We start from the raw sequence: 23,068 nt of genomic DNA, 5'->3' as shown, positions 1-23,068 counted from the left end.
GGTCGGATAGATGAGGGAAAAACGCTGAATGGATCTGAGATTCTGATGCGGTTTCAGGCTGAATTGCTGCAAGCAAAACGCTGCTTTTCCCTGCACTTAGGCTGCGTTTTTTTGGGTGTCGATAGGTTGGCTGAAAACACTGCCACAGCAGGCTGTGATAGGCTGAAATTCGCTGTTCAAACTGATCCTGAAAACGCAGCCAATGCTGGTCCAAAACGCTGCCAGAACTGCCTACTTGCTGGCGTTAGTGACTGGTAAAAACGCTGACCTTCATCAGTAGAAAACGCTGGCCTTGGTCACTTCTGGCGATCTCTAGCATGGAGGAAACGCTAGGTAGTCCAAGTATAGGCGATGGCTGATCTGGTAATGCCGGCGAGTGAGAGATGCTCTGAGATGCAAAACGCTATGCTTGATTGTTGGGGCCTCGCCAAGGGAATGGGGAGGTTCTTGCCGAGAGGGAGGGAACACCTGCTGCTTGGGAAAGCCTGTGGTGCTCTCTGCTCATCTGCCAATTTGTGCTAACTTGGGTTTGCTTATAAATTAACTTACCCAATTTGCCCTACTGACTACCCAACAAAAGTCACTTAATAAATAAGTGAAAAATGTCAAAATAGGGAAAAATGGAATAAAGTCATCTGAAAAATCCCCAAACTGACTTTGATGGAATCTGATGGAAATGCTTATGCTTGTGCTTATGCAACCAGAGGATATGCACCTACACTGAGTGACTGGGCATGCACGGTCTACGAATAGACTCACAAAAGTGCCAGATCACTCCTAATCTAACTTGACTGGACTTTGACGGAAACCCTGCTATGGTGTAGTTTGTCCACGGACACATAGGGTTGGGATGTGTCACGTGACATCCCCTCCTTTTTAAAATGAGGTACTTGTACCGAGCTGCATGGCTTCCTTGTAGTCTGCCAACAACTTTGGATAATCCTTGAAGAACTCTTCGTCTACCCACACCGCTTCATGGGTTCCTCGATCTTTGAACTTCAAAAAATACTGTCGTACTTGTTTCTTCGAACCATGGCGAAACCGATGCAACAAGACTTGCTCCGGCTCCATGACCTCTGCTTCATCGATGATCTCCGGTTCTTCTTCTTCGGAAACGTCCTTTGGAGGTATTCCCTGAAACACTCTCAACCAAGAAACATAGAAAACGTTGTGCATTGACCATGAGTTAGACAACTTTAATTTCATTGAAACCTCATTAATCTTTTTGATGACTGGAAAAGGACCATACATACGAAAAGATAATTTAGGACATTTCTTTCCAACTTGCTTAAGACGCTGTTTCATAATCCGTAGATACACCCAATCTCCTTCCTTGATCGAGACCTCCTGACAATGCTTGTTAGCCTGTCGGGAATAAGATTCCTGAGCCTTGCTTAGCCGAAGCTTCACACTCTCAGAAATCTCATCCAATGACTGACTCTCAGCATTGGCATCAGGCATTTGACTGACCGATCGAGTCAACAATGACTGGAATCGGCAGCCAAAAGCTGCCTCATACGGAGTTCCACCAATAGCAGAAGAGAAGGAATCATTGAGAATAGCCTGTACCAATGGGAGAAAGAGCTCCCATTGAGACTGCTGATCATGAACATAAGACTTCAACACATCAAAAGCTAACTGATTATAAATTTCCGTTTGACCATCTGACTGTGGATGAAAAGCGGATGAAAAATTCAACTTTGTGCCAAAATTTTCAAAAAGAGCACGCCAAAAATTGGACGTAAACTTAACATCCCTATCTGAAACAATGGACTTTGGCAAACCAGAGAGGGGGTACCAATGCTTTATGAACAATCGTGCAACATCTTGTGCAGTAACTGTGGCCTTACAAGGAATCAACATGCAGAATTTGCTGAAACGATCAACAATAGTTAAACATTGAGTGTTCCTTGAATGCTGACTTGGTGGTAAGTTAGTCACAAAATCCATAGAGATATCTTGGAAAGGTCCCTCGGGAATAGGCAGCGGAAGCAAGAGGCCTTGCTGCTTACCCTGAGGAGCTTTCACTTTTTGACAAATAGTGCAATGTGTGACATAACTAAACACATCTTTTCGCATTTTAGGCCAATAGAAAAATCGTTCAATCTTTTCCAATGTTGTGTTCATACCTCTGTGCCCACCCGTGAGAGAGTCATGTGCATCATGCAATATGGTTGGCCTAAGAGAGGGCAACACACATAGACGCTGACGAAAAAATAACAATCCATCACGAATGAGATAGTTGCTGGGCCCTTGGGAAGCAAGAGACTGCAACCAATACTTATCAAACTCCGAATCTGCATACTGATTCTTCATGCTGTCAAAAGACTCACCTTGTATAGAAAATGTGGTTCTTGACTCAAGAGCCAAAATTTGTCCTTTGCGACTCAACGCATCTGCAACAGGGTTAGCTTTTCCAGGCACATACTCAATCAAACCACCAAATTGCTCAAAAAATTGTGACCACCGCGCTTGGCGATCACTCCAATGTGCACTAGGCATAGACTGGAGCCACTTGAGGGCTTGACGATTTGTGCGCACTGTAAACTCTCTACCATACAAAAAATGCTTCCAATGCTTAAGAGAGTGAATGACAGACAAAAGTTCTTTATCATAAACTGAATAATTCTTTTCCGCACTATTGAGCTTCCGGCTAAGGAAGGCTACTGGGCGACCATGCTGCTGGAGCACAGCGCCAATGGCGACATTGCTCGCATCCGTCCATACCTCAAAGGGGTCATCCCAAAAGGCAAGGATAAGACACGGTGCTTCTGTCACCGCAACCTTGAGAGCTGCGAAAGCCTCAATGGCTGCCTCGGGCAAGTCTATGCGCTGACGGCGAGTCTTTACCCCTTTTAAAACATCAGTCATAGGTGCAGCAATGCGTGCAAAATTCTCTATGTGCGAACTATATGCTTGACATAACCCAAGAAAAGAACGCACATCATATGCAGTTTTGGGCAAATCCCAATTACGAACCTGTTCCACTTTCGCGGGGTCTAGCTTGACGCCTTCTGCATAAATGATATAACCCAGGTAAGTGACTTCAGTAAGAAAAAATTCAGACTTCCTAGCTGTAATGTACAACTGACACTCATCCAAACGAGTTAATACCCTTTCAACATCTCTTTCATGTTGTTCCCACGATGCAGAAAAAATGAGAATATCATCTAAAAAGATGAACACACATACACCTACCATGTCGCCGAAACGACCTACCATGAGACGGTTGAATGTACCCACGGCTCCTGTCAATCCAAAAGGCATAACAATATACTCCCATTGCCCTCGCTCGGTGCGAAAGGCGGTCTTGAAAATGTCGCCTTTGAATACCCGTACCTGATGGTATCCACTTTTGAGATCGACTTTGCTGAAAACCTTTGCCTCATTGAGCCTATCCAAGATATACTCAATGTGGGGCATCGAAAACTTGTTCTTGACGGTCATCTTGTTCAATGCCCTGTAATCAACACACAAACGAGACGAACCATCCTTCTTGCGAACGAACAAAATAGGGACAGCAAAAGGACTTACACTAGGACGTATGAATCCTCTAGCCACCAACTCCGTGAGTTGTCGCTCTAACTCTTCCTCCTATGACTTGTTCAAACGGTAGGGAGCCTTACTGACCGGCTGCGCTCCCTCCACAAGCTCGATGCGATGGTCCTCCGGCCGCTCCGGTGGAAGGCGAGGTGGAAGATCATCCTGCAAAAAGAGATGTTTAAATTTCGTAAACAACTCCGAATACTTACCTGGAGCGTGAATGCTTTGGGAAACCGGGGCAGCATATATGAATGCCGCTTGTGCTCCGCGTCGTAATTCACGCTTTACCTGTACATGCGAGATGAGAGGCAAAGAATGCAAGCCCTCCTCAACACGAATGATGAGAGGGGAATCTGTCTTGGCATGCAAAGTGAGAGTGAGAGCCTCCCAATCAACGAGAGGGTTCAGTTCACGAAACCACTTCATGCCCAAAATCATATCACATCTTGAGAGAGGAGACACAAGAAATTTCCTACTAAACAAGGCTTGTTGAACGGTAAACATCACATCAAGGCACTCCTTCGTGATGAGAGAGTCCATACCAGGAGCGAAGCCAGAAACCTCGATGGGAGATTTCTGACTAACCTCTAGACGGGCTCTCTCAACAAGAGGGGGACTAATCACATCATGCATACTACCTGGATCAAACAATATGATAAAACGCTGTCCTTTGACATGACCATAACACTTCATTAGAGATGCATCAATGTGTGTGTCAGAGTCATGAGAAGATGAAGGTTGTGTTGTGACAGAGTTTGTGGTAGTTTCAGGTGCCTTTGGTTCTTTAGGTGTGACTGTTTCAGGACAATTTTTCTTAATGTGACATTGAAAACATCTACCTTCTTTAGCATAAATCACTTGTTCTTCAGCCGTGATGTATCCTCCTACAATTCCTCGAGAAGCTTTTTCATCAGGGGTTAGCTTAGGTTTTGCTGGTGCTTTAGCTTTACCCTTAGATTCATTGTTAGAGTTCTTTTCCGAGGAATTAGAGGAAGAAGGGCTAGAAGAATTACCATTTTTACCATTCTTACCGTTCTTACCATTCTGTGTGTTCTGAGAAGTCTGCGGGGTTGCTTGAGAAGTCTTGTTTTCCTTAGGCTTTCCTTTGTTGTGTTTCATCTCGTGGGCGAGAGCAATGGCTACCTCTTTGTTGAGATCGGGTGGATCGAGTACCTCGACATCATACTTGATATACTCGTCCAATTCGTAAAGAAATGCCTCCTTGCGCTTCTTATCTGCTTTGCGTAATTGAGTGCCGAGCTGCAAAACCCGATTAGAGAAAGCCATAACCGGCGTACCGTTTTGCTTGAGAGCTCGCCAATTTGTCCTTTAGTCGTGCAAGGTACTGAGGTGGCATAAACCGCGCCTTGAGCTTGTCTTGGAAATCAACCCAACTAAAAGAGAGGGGCGTGAGATCGCCGGCTTCCTCTAGGTGCGCGGCTAGCTGTGCATCTTGCCAAGCCTAATACCAATTTATGGCATCACCGGCAAGGTACATAACTGCTGTCAAACTTTGCTATTGCCTGTTTTCTTAGTTGTCGCAAAATAAGCATTAAATTGATGCAACCAAGAATGAATAACAGTAGCATCCATCTTACCGTCATACTTACTGAAAGTCAACTTCTCTGTGACTGGATTGTGGGAATCCGCCTCGTGGCTTGTGCCACTTGACGAACTCCCACGATCTTTGGGTGATGCGGCCTTCGAGGCTAGGACTTGCGAAATAAACTCTTGCTGACGAATCTCCCTTTGAGCTTCTCGCTCGGCGTCCCTTTCTGCTTTGCGTTCTTTGCGTTCAATGCGCTCGCGTTCGAGGGCAAGTCGCTGGTCTTCTTGTCTTGCGGCAATTGCAATGCGCTCACGTTCCTGAGCAAGTCGATGTTCTTCTTGTTGTGCAGCAAGTTTGTCGCTTTGTTTTTCGCGTTCGCGGTCCTTGGCTTCTTGTGCACGGGTCTTTACCGCTTGTTCTTCTTGTTGTCGCGTCAGCATGTCCAACATTGACTTGACCATCATCTCCATAGGAGTGAGGACAACTCGTGGCGTAGATGGCGAAGGGGGAGGGTCGGAAAAATCTCTTGGTGGGGAAAATCCTTCGTCGCCTCTCTCATGCTCATCACCTGAATGCGAAGTATCCATGTCGCTTTGGGTGACGACCATGCACTGGGATCTTTGGTTCTTAAGTTCACGAGGAACTTGGGTCTTGAGTTCTTGAGGTTCTTGAGGTTCTTGAGGGTTTCTTCCGCTTGCAAATCGCGTTGGAGAAGGATCTTCTCTTCACCTGAGTTCTACCCTTTTCTGCGGGCGCACCCCTTGGCGGCCTTGCGCTCACACCAAGGTTGCTTTTTCCCACCTCACGTCGATTGGCCGGCCGCTAATTGCACGGTTCGCTCTCAATGAGTGAAAAGAGACACAAGGGGAGGCTGGACAAGCCCTTCTTTCTTGGGATTCCTGTCACTCTTCAACAAAACACGATTAGGAATCGCCACGCCCAAGTAAACTTGGGTTCGTGCGATCGCAACAAGCAAAAAGAATTCTTGTGGTTCTTTCCTTGAGTAATGCAGAACACTTCCAAAGCTCTGATACCAATGTTAGGTGCAGCGGAATGAATGTTGTATTTTCTCAAGATTAGTGATCTTTATTGCTCAAGGTTCCTTTTTGTTCTTAGGGAAAGAGAGAGCTTTCCGTCTTATGGAGAGTGCTATGATCACGAACAAAGTGAATGGATATTGTGCGTGCAAGTGAATGAGACTGAGAGAAGGAGAGAAAAGAGATACGACACCGAGAGGTTTGTAAACCCTCCTCTGAAGGCCCCACTCTCGTCGGCGAGAGTGGTCTAACTTGATTGCACAAATGCGTACAATGCAGATGCAATGGACTGATGCAATGTGACTATGCCGATGACGACGACAGTGATGACGACGGCAACTTGGCTGAAATCTGGGCGCTTCTTGATTGCTGATTTCTTGGACTGTTCAAGGCTGAAAATGGCTGGTTTGGTAGGGTCGGATAGATGAGGGAAAAACGCTGAATGGATCTGAGATTCTGATGCGGTTTCAGGCTGAATTGCTGCAAGCAAAACGCTGCTTTTCCCTGCACTTAGGCTGCGTTTTTTTGGGTGTCGATAGGTTGGCTGAAAACGCTGCCACAGCAGGCTGTGATAGGCTGAAATTCGCTGTTCAAACTGATCCTGAAAACGCAGCCAATGCTGGTCCAAAACGCTGCCAGAACTGCCTACTTGCTGGCGTTAGTGACTGGTAAAAACTCTGACCTGCATCAGTAGAAAACGCTGGCCTTGGTCACTTGTGGCGATCTCTAGCATGGAGGAAACGCTAGGTAGTCCAAGTATAGGCGATGGCTGATCTGGTAATGCCGGCGAGTGAGAGATGCTCTGAGATGCAAAACGCTATGCTTGATTGTTGGGGCCTCGCCAAGGGAATGGGGAGGTTCTTGCTGAGAGGGAGGGAACACCTGCTGCTTGGGAAAGCCTGTTGTGCTCTCTGCTCATCTGCCAATTTGTGCTAACTTGGGTTTGCTTATAAATTAACTTACCCAATTTGCCCTACTGACTACCCAACAAAAGTCACTTAATAAATAAGTGAAAAATTTCAAAATAGGGAAAAATGGGATAAAGTCATCTGAAAAATCCCCAAACTGACTTTGATGGAATCTGATGGAAATGCTTATGCTTGTGCTTATGCAACCAGAGGAAATGCACCTACACTGAGTGACTGGGCATGCACGGTCTACGAATAGACTCACAAAAGTGCCAGATCACTCCTAATCTAACTTGACTGGACTTTGACGAAAACCCTGCTATGGTGTAGTTTGTCCACGGACACATAGGGTTGGGATGTGTCACGTGACTGTTACCATATACATGTGGTAGTGATGTGTGTGAACACACTAGGACCGCCGGGGCATTTTTTCCCTCTTTAGGAGGTTTTTTCCCCCGTGCATTGTATATACGCCCATCACTCTAGGGCTATCCATCTTTCCATTGCACACTAAGTAACATACTCTCTATTGTGTGCCTTGAGCTTCCTTCGTCTTCTCCAAGCTGTGTGTGTTTCTCTGCAACCCTAATTCCAACAATTGGTATCAGAGCAGGTCACGTCCTCCCGGGCTTAGTCGCCAGCTGCTCCAGCACACGCCTGCTCACTTTCTCCGATTTCAGTGAGCTTTGGCAAGCGTTCGCAGGTCGACAAATATTTTGATTTGGGCTCATTTCGGCCTCCGTTTCCACTACGGGCAGTACTGCACAGGTTATTTCGTCATTTTGTGCAGATTTTCTGTCAGTGCCGTTTTCTGCATAACAGGTGCCTTATAGTCTTCTACGGTTTGTGCTATATAGCACAAGTTGTTCCCGCTCCATTTCTCCTATTTTCGGGCAGTTTTCACATCAGGTGCAGCATTTACCATGGCTGACAACAACAACACAGATGTGTTCAAGATGTTTGCTGCTGAGGACAGGTTGGATGGGGACAACTACCCTATGTGGGCTTATATGATGCAACACGTTCTTGTGTCAAAAGGTGTCTGGAACATTGTGCAGGGCATTGATGTACGTCCTGGTTCTGAAGATGTAGGCGATATTGAGGATGTTGCAGGTCTTGCTGCAAGGATTGCAGCTGTTAGAGTTGTTTTGCCTACAGCAGAACAAGCTCGTTGGGATGTTAAGGATGCGCAGGCTCATGCATTGATTGCATTGTCTGTGAAGCGCACCATTATTCCTCACATCCGTTCAGCAAAATCTGCAAAACAGGCTTGGGATATTCTAGCAGGTCTTTATGCAAGCCGCAATGAGGCTAAAATTGCTTTGCTGCGTAAAGAGCTAGAGTCGAAGATTATGCATGAGGAAGATGATATGGACACTTTCCTTGCTAGTGTCAAGGATATCAATGAGCAACTCATTTCTGCAGGTGAAGTCATTTCTGACAGTTCCCTTGTGCAGACTGTTCTTGATGCCTTACCAGATTCCTACCAGACTTTTGCTAGTACTTGGAGACTGATGACCCAAGGAAATCCTGAAGTTGTCAAGTTTGATGCATTATGCACATTGCTGTTGCAAGAGTCACTTTCTAGAAAAAACAGGACTAGGCAGCGTGCAGTTGAAGAGGCTTTTATTGCTTCTCAAAGAAAGGGTGGTAACAGTAATGCAGCCACTTCTTATGGTTCTGCTGCGAGTGGCAAAAATTATGTTCCTAATGCTTCTGCTGGCAGCACTTCGTCTGGCAATTCTGGTGATAAGGGCAAAAAGAAGATGCGTTGCCATTATTGTAAAGCCAATGATCACTTGATCAAGTCGTGTCCTAAGTTGAAGGCCAAAGAGGCTAAGAAGAAAGAGGGTGGTTCCACTGCAAATGCTGGTTCCACTACAAATGCAGCCATTGTTGAGTCTTCTGTGAAAGGAGATTGTGATGCTGATGTTGATGCAGAATGGGCTTTTAGCGCAGAGTGCACTTACAATCCTGCTGTCCATGATGCATGCTTGTCAGTTGCTGCAGATTCACATGTGTGGTATTTCGACAGTGGTGCTACAAAGCACATTACCTCACATCGTGAATTGTTTACCTCTCTCGAGTCTGTCCCTCATGGGAATTCAGTCACTTGTGCCAACAACGCCTCTTATCCAGTTCAGGGAGTTGGAAAGATTGTGCTCACTGCTGCTAATGGCAGTTCCTTCACACTTGTTGATGCACTTTATGTACCTGGGATCAAGAAGAATCTATTGTCTGTATCCGCACTTGCTAGACTTGGACTTGTAGTCAAATTTGTGGATGACAGATGTACAGTTCATGATCTCAGTTTTGGTGATGAAATTGTTGCATCTGGGCTTTTGTGCCGTGGGCTGTATAAGCTCACTTTGTATGACAAGTGTGGACAAAATTTTGCAAATGCTGTTGCAGATTCAAGGGCTATTTCAGATGCAAAACTTTGGCATGCACGTTTTGGTCATCTGAATTTTGCCAGTTTGCTGCGTTTGCAGAAATCTGATATGGTTGCTTCTTTGCCGCCTCTTGAAGCACCTATCAAACATGTTTGTGAAGGCTGTATTCTGGGTAAAATGCAGCGTTCTAAGTTTCCAAAGGATGGTTCAGTTAGGGCCACATGCAGGTTGCAGCTTGTGCATAGTGACGTTTGTGGGCCCATGCAAACTCCGTCCTTGGGCAATTACCTGTACTTCGTGACTTTCATTGATGATTACTCCAGGCATGCGTGGGTATTTCCGCTTAAAGCGAAGTCCGAAGTTTTTATGTGCTTCAAACAATTTTTGGCTATGGCTGAAAATGTCTCAAAATGTACTATGGACACCCTCCGTTCCGATCGAGGGGGGGAGTATATGTCTCATGAATTTAATGCATTTCTGGCTAGTCGTGGGATAAAACACCAATGTACAGTGCCTTATACACCTCAGCAAAATGGTGTTGCCGAGAGGAAAAACAGGTCACTAACGGAAATGGCACGATGTATGGTCAAAAGTCAAGCTTTGCCGCATCCTTTTTGGCTTGAGGCCATCATGTGTGCCACTTATGTACTTAACAGGTGTCCTACGAAAGCTTTGCAGTCTATTACTCCATATGAAGCATGGCATGATAGAAAACCTTCTATTGAGCACATGCGTGTTTTTGGCTGTTTGGCATATGCTTTGGTGCCACAAGTGCAGCGCAGAAAATTGGATGATAAGGCTGTCAAATGTATTTTTGTTGGTTATAGTGCTGAAAGCAAAGGTTACAGGTTGTATCATCCGCAAACAAAACGTATTTTGGTTTCACGGGATATAGTGTTTGTGGAAGATTCTGTTCAACCCTTGTTGTCATGTACTAGAGACAGTAATGTAAGCTCACAGGACATTTATGACACTTTGTTGCCTCTTTTCAGTGGTGGAAATACGAATGTAAGTTCCAATGAGGCAAATGTACAGCCTATGGGGGTTTCTGAAAATGTTTTAGAACAGCCTATTACTGATGGAGATGTACATGATGTACTTGATGAGGAAAGGGCTGAAAATGAGCAGGCTAGAGGTATGCCAAAATGGCTGGTGCACACTTTGCGTGACAGTAAATTGGATGCACCTTTATCTAGTCGTACTCGTTCAGGCTCTCGCCATGCATCTTATGCATCAGATTGTTATGCTTTGGCTGTGTCTAGTTTACATGATGTTGAGGAGCCTCTGTCTTTTGATGAAGCACAGAATTCACAAAATTGGATTGCTGCCATGAAATCAGAATATGATGCACTTATAGAGAATGACACATGGACTTTATGTGATTTGCCTCCTGGCAAAAAGGCCATTGGTACCAAGTGGGTTTACAAGTTGAAACGCAAGCCGGATGGTGAGATCGATCGCCATAAGGCTCGACTTGTTGCAAAGGGTTATGCACAACAAAAAGGCATAGATTATGAAGAGACTTTTGCTCCCACTTGTCGTATGACTACTGTGCGTTTTCTATGTGCATTGGCAGCTCATTTTGGTTGGGATGTACATCAATCAGACATTGTTACTGCTTTCTTGAATGGTGACATATTTGAGGAAGTTTATGTAACGCAGCCTCGCGGTTTTGTCATAAAAGGACAAGAGGACAAAGTGTGCAAATGTAAGAAGGCTTTGTATGGGTTGAAGCAATCTCCTCGTGCTTGGTATGAGAAAGCTGACACTCATTTGGTTAAACGAGGCTTTCGTAACAGTCCAACAGAAAGCACATTGTATGTAAAGCGTGAGGATGATGTATTTCTCATTGTGGTTCTTTATGTTGATGATTTGCTGATCACTGGACCAAATGAGAGACATATTGCTGAATTTAAGGCTGATTTGAATGCTACTTTCAAGATGAAAGATTTGGGGCTGTTGCATCATTACTTGGGTATACAGTTTAAGCAGTGTGATGGTGGTATTGCCTTGTGTCAGAAAAGTTACATAGAGACATTGCTATGTAAGTTTGGACTTGAGGATTGCAAACCTATTGCCACTCCCATGGAAACAGGTTTGAAGTTGAGTCTACATGATGCTGGCGATCCTGCTGATGTCACTCTTTACCAAACTGCTGTTGGCTGCCTCATTTATGTATGCAACACGAGGCCAGATATTCAGTTTGCAGTCTCGCAGGTCAGCAAATTTATGCATAGCCCAGGGTCTAAGCATTGGCAGGCTGTCAAGAGGATTTTCCGCTACCTTAGTGGCACTTTACATCTTGGCTTGTTTTATCCCAAGGGGGGATCATTGCCGCCAGACTTACATGCTTTTTCGGACTCAGATTGGGCTGGTTGTTTTGACACGCGAGTGTCCACAAGTGGTTTTTGTTTCATGCTTGGCAGTTCATGTATATCATGGTTGAGCAAGAAGCAACCTACTGTGGCCACTTCGAGTTGTGAGGCTGAGTACAGGGCAGTCTTCACAGCTACGGTTGAGTGTGTATGGTTCAGACGCCTTATGGCTGACTTGGGTGTTGGACAGGACACTGCCAACACTATCTACACTGACAGTCAGAGCGCATTGGCAGTTGCGAGGAACCCAGTTTTTCATGCTCGCACAAAGCACATTGAGGTGCATTACCACTATGTCAGGGAGAGGCTCTCAGCAGGAGAGATCAGCTTGGCTTATGTGCCAACACAGGACAACCTTGCAGATCTTTTCACAAAGGCATTGTCTCGTGAGAAGCTTGAAGCTTTCCGCAAAGCTTTGGGCTTACTCCCCTTTGTGGACTGATCCTGTCCTCAGGGCATGGCACTTCCCTTTACTCATGTGCCAGCTCTCGTTCACCGCATCACTCCAGGGGGGATTTGTTACCATATACATGTGGTAGTGATGTGTGTGAACACACTAGGACCGCCGGGGCATTTTTTCCCTCTTTAGGAGGTTTTTTCCCCCGTGCATTGTATATACGCCCATCACTCTAGGGCTATCCATCTTTCCATTGCACACTAAGTAACATACTCTCTATTGTGTGCCTTGAGCTTCCTTCGTCTTCTCCAAGCTGTGTGTGTTTCTCTGCAACCCTAATTCCAACAGTGACACATGGCTTGCTTGAAACGTGAAAAGAAAGGATATAAATCTGATACTAACAACAAGATTTAGTAGATCGAGATATCCGGAAAAAGAGCAGTGCGGTTTGGATGCGATTGCTAAATATGTTACAATGATCATGATTTGTATCTGAGACCCTCCACAGAAATGTGATTGTGATTGATGTCTTTGTAGACATGAGTTAGTGTCTATTGAAGAAAGTTTCTATCCTTTGGCTGTTGTGTAGGCGTAATTGAGGGCGATCAGAATTCTTTCAGGGGGGGGGGAGGGTGTCACAAGTTAGTGACGTGGCATGCCTGAGTGGAAGGACTGGTTGAGAGGACAAGGGGTTAGAGTTTAAAAACACTTAACCTAGAAGATTGGAACCATGAAGATGTGGGCCGAGCGGCCTAAGGGGTTAGCGTTAAATCTAACCCCCTGCCAATTTGAAGAACTTACAGAGCACAGTCGAGGGACCTAAACCCAAAAACATCAGAGCATAAGGTTTGGGGCTCGATTTCTGGAATCCACGATGACATGCTGATGTTGCACTACTGTATGGAATTCCACGTTTTACGCTGGCTACAAAATTCACAGTTTTGCGCAGGATTTTGGGAGCATATGTTTTTGGTGCTGAGTGCTTTTAGAGTAGACGTTGATATTGATTTCTCGCTTGGAGTGTCCAAGCCTGTAACCGATCAGCTCTAGCGATTTTGCATCAGCATCAACATAACACTCAGTATTTAACATTTAGCCAACATTTATGTAAGTAATTAAAGCAAGTACTTGCTCTAGCAATAGAGCAAGGGGGCCCTTGAGGGTGGTTGGCGGTGTCGTCTCTCTCTCTCTCTATGCGTCTCTCTTTCATTGTGTTCAATTCAGTTTCTCTCTTCAAGTGAAGTATAGCAACCTTGTGCTTGTGCAAAGTACTAGATCTGAGCTGAAATCCTTAAGCCCTTCCGTTGCACGAGAGAGATGTGAGAGTACGCGTGCGCCGAAGCGTGAGAGAGGAGGGAGATGTGAGCGTGCGCATGCGCGGAAGTGTGAGAGAGGAGGGAGAGAGAGAGACAAAGAACACGAACGCAAGATATGGTGAAGAGGGGGACTGATCGCCCCCCATGACTACCATGAGCAGAAGACCCAATACACAATAACCAGATGATGGAAGTGGGTACCCCCCTTGCCCCATAAATAGGTGCCCAAGGGGAGGTACGGCAATGCCAGTCAAAATCCCCACGACCCAACAAGAAATAAATGAAATATGAGGGCGCCCTAACAAGGTGGGTGGCCGGCCCGGAGTGGTGGGCGGCGGGACAATGCAGAGAAAATGCATATGCAAAGGGTGGCCAGCTTGGAGCCATACATGCATGCCCTAGACGTGTGAAGCAGTAGAGTGGTGTAAGTCTAACACCCACTCTCAGGATCGAATGCTGAACAAACCGCGTGAAGCTGAAGATGTGAGTCAAATGATGAAGATGTTTGCTGCCATGTCCACTGAAGGACAATACTTCGGCGAACGTCGCAAGTGTAGCAACAGTCTGGGGTGTCACGACCGCCAAGAAATGAGCAATGTGCAAACTGCTGTACTCCGTTGTTACAGGGTGAAGATATTGCGTGAATGTCCCGAACTGAGTGTGAAAACAACTCCTTGTCGTAAAAGAAGTGCCAATAGACCTGCAAGTGTCCTGCCCAATAGGATCTGTGGTGTCTGTAGTCAAACCATATGGAGAAAATGGTGAAGCCCAGGAACAGTCATGAGAATGACCGGAAGCCTGTCAATGCATGAACTTGTAACCCAAGGTGGCCGGGTGGCTAAGCTGTGAAAAAACTCCAAGAAGGCCAGATGTAGCAATCTGCGTCGTAAATGTCCTCCGAAAGAACGAAAGTCAGACTAAACAGACTGCACTGTAGAAGCTACCTTAAGCTGCAGCAGTCACCAAGAGACCGCACGGACCACCACCGGATGGTGTCCTGTCAATAGGTAGGGTAATCCAAGATGAGGGGAAAGCAAGATTCAACAGTCTGCGCTGTGAAGGGCCTGTGAGAAGAGGTGTGGTCAGACCAAGCTGTCTGCATCGTAATCATCCTATAGAAATAGGGAAGCCAGATTGAGCAATCTGCATTGTGAAAATCCTTTGAGAAGAGGAAAGGCCATACCAATCTGTGTGGGCCGTCTTGCCTGTATCTCCTGCCTCCAATCCTTCGGTGTCAACCAAAATAGAATCCGCGCCAACAACGCCACAAAACGCAACTCGGTGTGGCTCTCAATGTGAATGAGTTGGGAGTGGTCTACTGCGCAAGTCGGGGGATAAGTCTGCTGTAAGGTTATCGAGGGTGAGTGTAAGCAACTCTGAAGGTAGCAATCGAAATGATCAGGAGTGTAGAAGAGCAACTGCACTACCATCCAAGCCAACCTATGGGCGACTCCGAATGTAGTCGCGGGATGCTTGATCCAGTGTAACAGGGAACGGGCGGAATGCAGCCCAAACGTTCCGAAACAGCGTTCCGAATGAGTCACGTTCCCGAAACGGAGTCGAGAACGGAACGTTGTTCCGGAACGGGGTGTAACCAGAACGGTGTTCCAGAACGGGAGGGAATGCGAGGCGGAATAGGCAAAAGCCAACATTTGGGGGCAGATTTGGGACTGTTTGGGGGAAATATTTGGGGTAGTTTGAGGCCAGTTTTGGGAGTAGATTTGGAGGACAGTTTTGGGGTTGTTTAGGAGTTGATTTGGGACTAAGCTGATTGAAGGTAATTCAAGCCATATTTGAGTCGACCGTTCCTGCTCTGTTTCTGTTCCGGCCCTCCCTCCTCCTTCCCGTTCCCCTCTTGTTCCGGACCCTCCTGTTCTCGTTCCCCGTTCCCGTTCTGGGCAACTATGGCCCGATCTCTGGCATCTCGCGGATAAACTCTCCAAGAGAGTCCAAAGCACTGAAGTACCACTCCAGTCTGTAGATCCAAGCAATGAACCTGTCCAAGAAGAGATCCAAGATCCTCTCCCTAAGTCCATTTAGATGCTCCTGTGTAAGCAAGTGAACCGACGTGTCGAGGTCAAGTGGTAAGTGTCTGTCCACCCAAGATGGTGGTGTCCTCTTTGGGAATGTCGGAATCCCATATGCCATTAGCATGGCCATATCTCGTGTGAACTCCTCTGATGAGTGCATAAGTGTGTCCAGTGCAACCGCCGAATGATGGCTGGAATGAATGGATCTCCCAAGGATCGTAGGCCCGTAGATAATCAAGCCGATGTCTAAGATACCGTGTATTGCAGCAATCTCAGAGAGACCACATGGACCACCACCGGATGGTGTCCTGGCAAGAGGTAACTTCATCCTCTGTGAAAAACAAGCCATGTGGCTGCTGTCCACCCAAAAACGCAACTGCGAGGTGATGAAAACGCTGCTGTCCAGCGATTTTCAGCGTGCTCGTACGCTCCCGGCATGGTCTGGAGTGGTGTAGAGGGTGTAGGGAGGGCGGGGTATCAATGTCACAACCCCTGGTGGGCTGAAAACAGAGAAAAACAGCAGTGGCAGGTGGCTGAAATCTGAAGATCTGAAGAGGATTCTCGCCGGCAAGGCACCAGATGCCAAGGCCGGGTAGGTGGTGGCGAGATCCGGGGTCCAGAAGCCCCCCTGCTGCAAAAACGCAGCACCTGACAAAAAACGCAAATGAAGCTAAACAACGCAAGTGGATCTGGAGGGGTTTTCCGCGACAAAAAAGTCCAGAAATGGTAGCGCTGGCAGCCAGCAGGCGATCGCCATGTGGAGAAGAGCAGAAACACAGGTGGGAATGGGATTCCCGCGACAGAAACGCTGCTGTCCATCGCGTGCCAGGTCCTGGCAAAAACACTGGCACATCTGCATGAAAACGCTGGTCTTGGGAGGAGGTCCTGATGCCGATGATGAAGCGCCTCGGAGCAGGGCAAAGCCTGAAGCTGCTGATACCATGTGAGAATGCACGTGTGTGGAAGCGTGAGAGAGGAGGGAGAGAGAGAGACACAGAACACAAACGCAAGATATGGTGAAGAGGGGGCGATCAGCCCCCCATGACTACCATGAGCAGAAGACCCAATACACAATTACTAGATGATGGAAGTGGGTACCCCCCTAGCCCACAATGCAAAGGGTGGCTGGGAAAATTCATATGCAAAGGGTGGCCAGCCCGGAGGCACACTAGCCGTACATGCATGCCCTAGACCTATGAAGCAGCTGAGTGGTGTAAGGAGAGAGAGAGAGAGAGAGAGAGAGAGAGAGAGAGAGAGAGAGAGAGAGAGAGAGAGAGAGAGAGAGAGAGAGAGAGAGAGATTATTCTCGTCCTCAGAGGTTAAATATGATATATGGGACCAAAGTTACATGTGATGTAGTATGTATGGGGCTGATAAGTGATTCTCGATGCTTGAGAATTGTGGTGATGAGAGTCACAATGGAGAGCCCACATTGTGGTTGGGAGAGGAAAGTGTGTAGGTTTTAGTGCTTATGGCTAAAAACGAGAGAGAGAGAGAGAGAGAGAGAGAGAGAGAGAGAGAGAGAGAGAGAGAGAGAGAGAGAGAGAGAGAGAGTTTTCTTGACTGCTGGAGGAAGAGGTCTGCTTAGCTTGTGCTCCTCTTGTGTGCAGGCGACCAGATCTCTATCGTTGCCATCCTTCCGAAGATGGAGAAGCTTCTCTCGCCAAAAATCAGACGTGTTTATTGTTCGATCCTTAAGTATCAGTGGACTAAAAGATGTCCACAATAATTTTGCACTGTTGGATGTCCAATCAGGTTCGATGGAGCATCTTTTTTTCTACTGATTTGAAATATTGCGTTTGGGTAGAATTTCACATGCATTACATCTTTAGTGCTGTCTTATTTCACAACTTTTAAGCAAAGATATCTACCGTTCAAGGTACAAGAAACTTTTGGATCAGCATGTCAGAATTTCAAGAATCATAGTTTTAGGCAAGACAGTACCAGACGGTAAACACCCAGTCAAGCTATAACTAGAGAATACCCTCGTGTATCTTTATTTTCCATCTTATTATACAAGGGGTATGGAAGGTGGAGGCAAGGTCACGGACATTTTATACCAAGTAAAATTAGCACTTTTATGATACAATTAATTATGTTTTGCACAACTTTGCTTCATTCAAACATCCTAGCGGGTCCAATTTTCTGAGTTTGTAGAATTCTTTGATTTTTTGCACATAAGGTTGATAAATAGCTGGCAAATTGTCTGGGAAGAGTGGTTGTGTTCCTACATACTCACATAACCAATATTGATCTTGCAAATCAGGTGAGAATTCAAGAGAATACTTAGTTTATGTTACGAGAGAATCAACTTGACTCTCATGAATCTTCTTGATTGAATAGAATAGTGAAAATGATCTCACTTTTGGATGTTGGCCATAAGTAACGTAAAGGATGTTGAGTACCCACCAATGCACACTGGATTAATATAGGGATCAAGAACCATAGAACTCTTTTAAAAATTGAACTTCCTGATGAAGAAAATGACATGCCAATTATGATTGCAGCTGCTTTACGACAAAATCTGCCATCTACACTTGCATGCAGAACGTCACACTGTTTATGATTTAAGGACATGAAACACTCTTTGTCTGATAGATCTTTTGTGTAGTTTTTGGCCCTTTCTCACGGTTTTCATATTTGGTTCTTTTTGACCTGACAAGGGAGAGGGGGTGGGTGTGACTACGAATATACATGCAATGTAATGTATTTCTATAGATCACTTAAAGGTGGTACAAGTGCTGGAGAGGAGGGGACACCTGAAGAAGAAGAAGATATTATAGGTGTGGAATCCTTGCACATGGAAATTTAAGTAATTTGAGGTGCCTCTCTTATCCGTGTTTTCTTTTCTTTGACTGTCTTCTCCTAGCTTTCAAGTTATACTTGGACTTGGCTACACAAGGGCGGCTACACATGGGCGTTTCTGATCTTTGCCTTCGTGAAGTATCATTTAGAGGATTTATCAGGAGCCTCTTGTCTCTCTTGTGGATGTGTTTGCTGTTTCTGCTCGATCGACGAGTGAATGCAGCTGCCGCACTACTACAAACAAAACAGTGTTCCAGGAGCCCAAGTCCTGATGAAGATTACCCGCTGCGCCGAGTGTTTCTTACATGTATAGTCTTGAGAAAGAAACTGAGGAACCCTCATTAGAGAGAGGGATGAAGGGTTTCGGGTGCCATTGGATGGTGCCTTGCCCTCACCCAAAAGAACAGAAAGGCGCCTCCCTATCTTCGAAACATGGATAAAACCATAGTAGGAGCTTAGGTAATTTGACTATAATTGTAAGACCCTCACCTAGGTTAGAGAGGTCCATGCCCTGTCTCCACCTATAAGGTAGCAAAAAGCATTACTCCAATCCATAGGGCATTGTGCTTGGGCCTCAACTGCCACGTTTGCTATCTCAAACGAGCTCTAAAGCATCTTCTCCAAACCATGCACAAATCTTCGTGGCAATCCTGTTTGCAAAGGATGGTAAGAGGCAATCTCCAATAACCTATTGCTGACCACCTTGCAAACCAAGGAAAAAGCCTCTGTTGAAGGCACCAAATAATGCATAGAACCGTGTCTGATATTTGATACTGACGGAGTGAACCACTGGACTCCATGTTAAGTAATAACCACCTAAAAGAGCATGAAGTTGGCAAGTTACAACTTACCGGATGACCAATGCTGTCGTGTGCACACAAAAGACCAATGACCTCCTTAAGTTATTATTCTAGGGGGTGATTTCCATGAATCTTGTGAGACTTTTGGAAGGACCTACATAGTTGGATAAGTTCACTAGAGAAGAATGTGTGAGAGTGAGCAGCGGAGAGGGTGTGAGCCACGCGCGTTGAAAACGTTGGAGGGAGAGAGAGAGATATAGAAAACACAAGTGCTCTGCAAACGATGCTCTCAAGAGTCAATACACAATGTGTGACTAGAAGACCCTAAGCATTTATTTATAGAATCTTAGGTTGAGGTAGGGCAAAATGTGTAACTCGTGCAAAAAACATAAAAGCCCAAAAATGGCTAAAAATGTGTGCACCCAGTGAGGCTCAGAAAATGACCGGCCGGACACGTGCTAAAGTGTCCACCCATGCAATCTAAATGATGTGCGATGGGTGGCCAACCCGGGACAATCACTAGCTGTACAAAATGGCAAAGCAACGGTGGTGTAACTCTAACACCCCCTCTCAGCACCGGATGCTGAGACAACACAGATGAGTCGAAGGTGAGAAGCCAAAGTCCGCTGAGGTACAGCCTTCGTGAAGATGTCTGCTACATTGTCCGATGTAGAGACATACTCCAAATGAAGATCTCCAGCCAAAACCCGCTCCCAAACATAGTGGTACTGCATCTCAATGTGCTTTGTTCGAGCATGAAAGATAAGGTTCTTGGCAATAGCAATGCAACTCTGATTATCGCACAAGAGACGAGTCATAGCAATTTGGGGAAAACACAACTCTCCCAGTAATCTCCGTAGCCATATGGCTTCACAAGCAGCATAGCAAGCTGCTCTGTACTCCGTCTCTATGGAAGATAGCGCGACGGTGGGTTGCCGCTTACTGTTCCATGAAATGGGTCCGGAGCCGAATGTGGAAACTACTCCTGTAGTAGAGCGCCGAGTATTTTGATTTCTAGCGCAATCTGAATCGCACCAACTAAGTAAGGTGCAACCCTTGGAGCAACCATAGAACACACCATGGTCCAAAGTGCTGCTCTTGTACCGCAAAGTACGCTTGGCACACTGCCAATGTCGCTGACGAGGTTGAGTGTTGAAGGAACTAAGAACAGAAACTGTGTAAGAGATGTCTGGTCGGGAATAAGTCAGCCGTATGAGGCAGCCAACAACATTCCTATACTGCTTCAAGTCAATCTGTGGGGAAGGATCGTGAAGCGACATGTTCTCTCTGGGCTCAAGAGGACTGCTAATCTGTCTACAGTCTGACATATGGAATCTCTCTAGGGTAGCCTTTGCATACTTCCGTTGAGAAAAGAAAATGTCTTCTTGTGTCTGAAAAATCTCGAATCCAAGAAAATAGTGAAGAAGCCCAAGATCAGTCATCTCAAAACGTGTCTCCATAGCTTTCATGATCGACTTGATCCTACTGGTCCATGAGCCTGTGAAAATGAGATCGTCCACATAGACAATCACTATCACAACCAAAGAGCCATCAGAGACAACATAACACTAGGAAGCTTCACGAGAAACTGGTCAAGTGTGAGGTATCACTGTCGTCCAGTCTGTTTCAGTCCATACAATGCTTTTCACAACTCATAGACCCAATCCTCCTTGCCTGGTATACGAAACCCAAGAGGTTGCTCCACATAAACTTCTTTATCCAAATCTCCATTCAGAAAAGAACTTTTGACATCCATTTGGAAGACAGGCCAACCAAAGTTGGCTGCGAGAGCAAACACTGTGCGTTTTTAGTCATGTGAGCGGTGGGAGCAAAGGTCTCGTCGAAGTCCACGCTTGGTCGCTTGTGAAACCCAGAGCAATAAGTCGCGCCTTGTGTTTGTCGAGGGAACCATTGGCCTTGTCCTTTGTCTTGAAAATGCATTTCGTAGAAACCACCTTCCGCTTGTTGGGCCTGGGAACCAAAGTACAGGTTTTATTCCGCTCGATATTGTCCCAGCTCTGTCTGCACGGCACACGTCCAACAATCATGCTGGAGTGCTTCCTCCATCAAGGAAGGCTCAACTGGTGAAGCCTGAATCTGAAACATGAGTGCAAAGTTCACGAACTCTGTGCCATCATAAACTTGTCTTTGCTTGAGGCTGCAGAATGTCGAGGCTGTCCAGGTTTTGGCAAGTCTTGTAACTTTGTGACTCCATAGGAAGAAACTGTAGAGTAAAGCCAACCAGGTACTAACTTCTCCTTTCGAGGTGGGACCGCCTCCACTGGAGGAGAATCATCATCCATATCACAGTCGAAATCTGACATGGCATGATCGGGTGAAGTAACTGGTTGCGGTGTAGAGGGTACAGGAACAGGGATAGGGGGGGAGGTGGACGAGGAGGAGGTAGGGAAGGTATAGGCTTGGATGCTGCCCCCTCTGCAGGTGTGCTAAAAATCTCCATGAAAGTCACATCACGGCTAGTTGTGGTGGCCTCGACGTCAAGATCATAAAGCCGGTATCCATTAGACTCTAGTGAATAGCCCAAGAAGATGAGCTTCTTCGCCTTGAAGTCTAACTTCTGTCGCTTCCCCTTTAGCACATGGACAAAGGTCGGACACCAAAAACTTGAAAGTGTGAGACCGAGGGTTTGCGCCCGTAGTAAGCCTGATAAGGAGTCATGTCCTGCAAAGCATGGGTAGGAGAACGGTTCTGGATGTAAACCGCCATGTTGCATGCTTCTGCCCAGTAAACCCGGGGCAAAGAAGCATGCGCAAGCATCGCACGAGCCATTTCCATGATAGTCCGATTCTTCCGCTCAACAACTCACTTGGAAAGGAGTGTAGAGAGTAGTCAGTTGGCGCTGAATGCACTTTGACTTGCACCACTGTGCAAAGTCCTTTGAGGTGAACTCACCCCCTTCGTCTAAGCGAATACATTTGACGTGCAAGTTCTTCTTTTCAACCATCATCTTTCAATTCCGAATGAAACTGAAAGCCTCCGACTTTAGCTTTAAGAATGAAGCCCAAGTGTACTTGCTGAAATCATCCACAAGCACAAGCAAAAACTGTGGGCTAGAAGATAAAGGAGTGCTTATCGGGCCACATAGATCAATGTGAACTAGTGCGAGTGGTGTCGAAGCTCTGTTGGATGCCTGCTTCGGAAAGGAAACCCTGTGTTGCTTGCCCATCTGGCAAGCCTCGCATACGCCTGATGAAGAGCGTATCGCTGGTAAACCCTCCACCATAGAGGTCCTAACAGCCTGCTGAAGTTGTTGATAGCATAGATGTCCAAATCGTGCATGCCATAGAGAAAAAGACTCCGTGGTCCAAGACAGAAGAGCAGTGAGGCGGTATAGGGAACCATCGTGCTCACCGCGTGCAAGGATAGTACCTGTCGTAGAATCAAAAATGATCACTGTGTCACTCCCAGAGTGTATGTCAGCTCCCTGAGAGTCCAAACTCGACATAAAGAGTAGGTTGAAGGCCATGTCCGGAAAGTAAAGGGCCTCCACTGAACTGAACTTCGGGTCTGAGGTAGAACGAAAGAGGGTAATCTGGCGTGTGCCAGACACTGGAATCTTATGGTTGTCACCCATAGTGACGGTCTGCCCGTGAGTCTCCTTGAGAGAGCTAAAGCAAAACTGTTGGGGAGTCATGTGAGTGGTGGATCCACTGTCAACAACCCAAGTACCTGACTGCGATGTCGCAAGAGTGTGGTCCGTTGTCGCGACAAGAGCGGTCCTTGCCATCTCATGAGAGGCTACAACTGCAGTCGAGGCTGTTTGTTTCTCCTTGTTGGCCTCGTTTCGCTTCTTCTTTCTGCATTCTGATTCTTTGTGCCCTTTCTTGTGGCAGTGGTAACATTCGATGTCCTTGTTCTTCTTCTTCTTCTTACCTTTACCTTTCTTGTTGCCTC

The 23,068-nt window shown here is 46.2% G+C and overlaps 1 protein-coding gene across 1 annotated transcript in view; it reads left to right on the top strand.

Moving 5' to 3' along the window:
- Positions 1-23,068, top strand: part of LOC147418412 (uncharacterized) — a 75,258-nt gene that overhangs the window by 5,383 nt on the left and 46,807 nt on the right. Inside the window, exon 2 of the mRNA XM_086506871.1 lies at positions 17,159-17,303. Coding sequence (XP_086362997.1) covers positions 17,159-17,303 — 145 coding nt within the window. The remainder of the gene's footprint in view (positions 1-17,158; positions 17,304-23,068) is intronic.

Source organism: Adiantum capillus-veneris, chromosome 30 (assembly GCF_014529385.1).
Source record: "Adiantum capillus-veneris isolate H3 chromosome 30, ASM1452938v2, whole genome shotgun sequence".
Lineage (NCBI taxonomy): Eukaryota > Viridiplantae > Streptophyta > Polypodiopsida > Polypodiales > Pteridaceae > Adiantum > Adiantum capillus-veneris.
The sequence above is the reverse complement of the archived record's forward strand: the minus strand, read 5'-3'. Positions and strand labels throughout refer to the sequence as shown.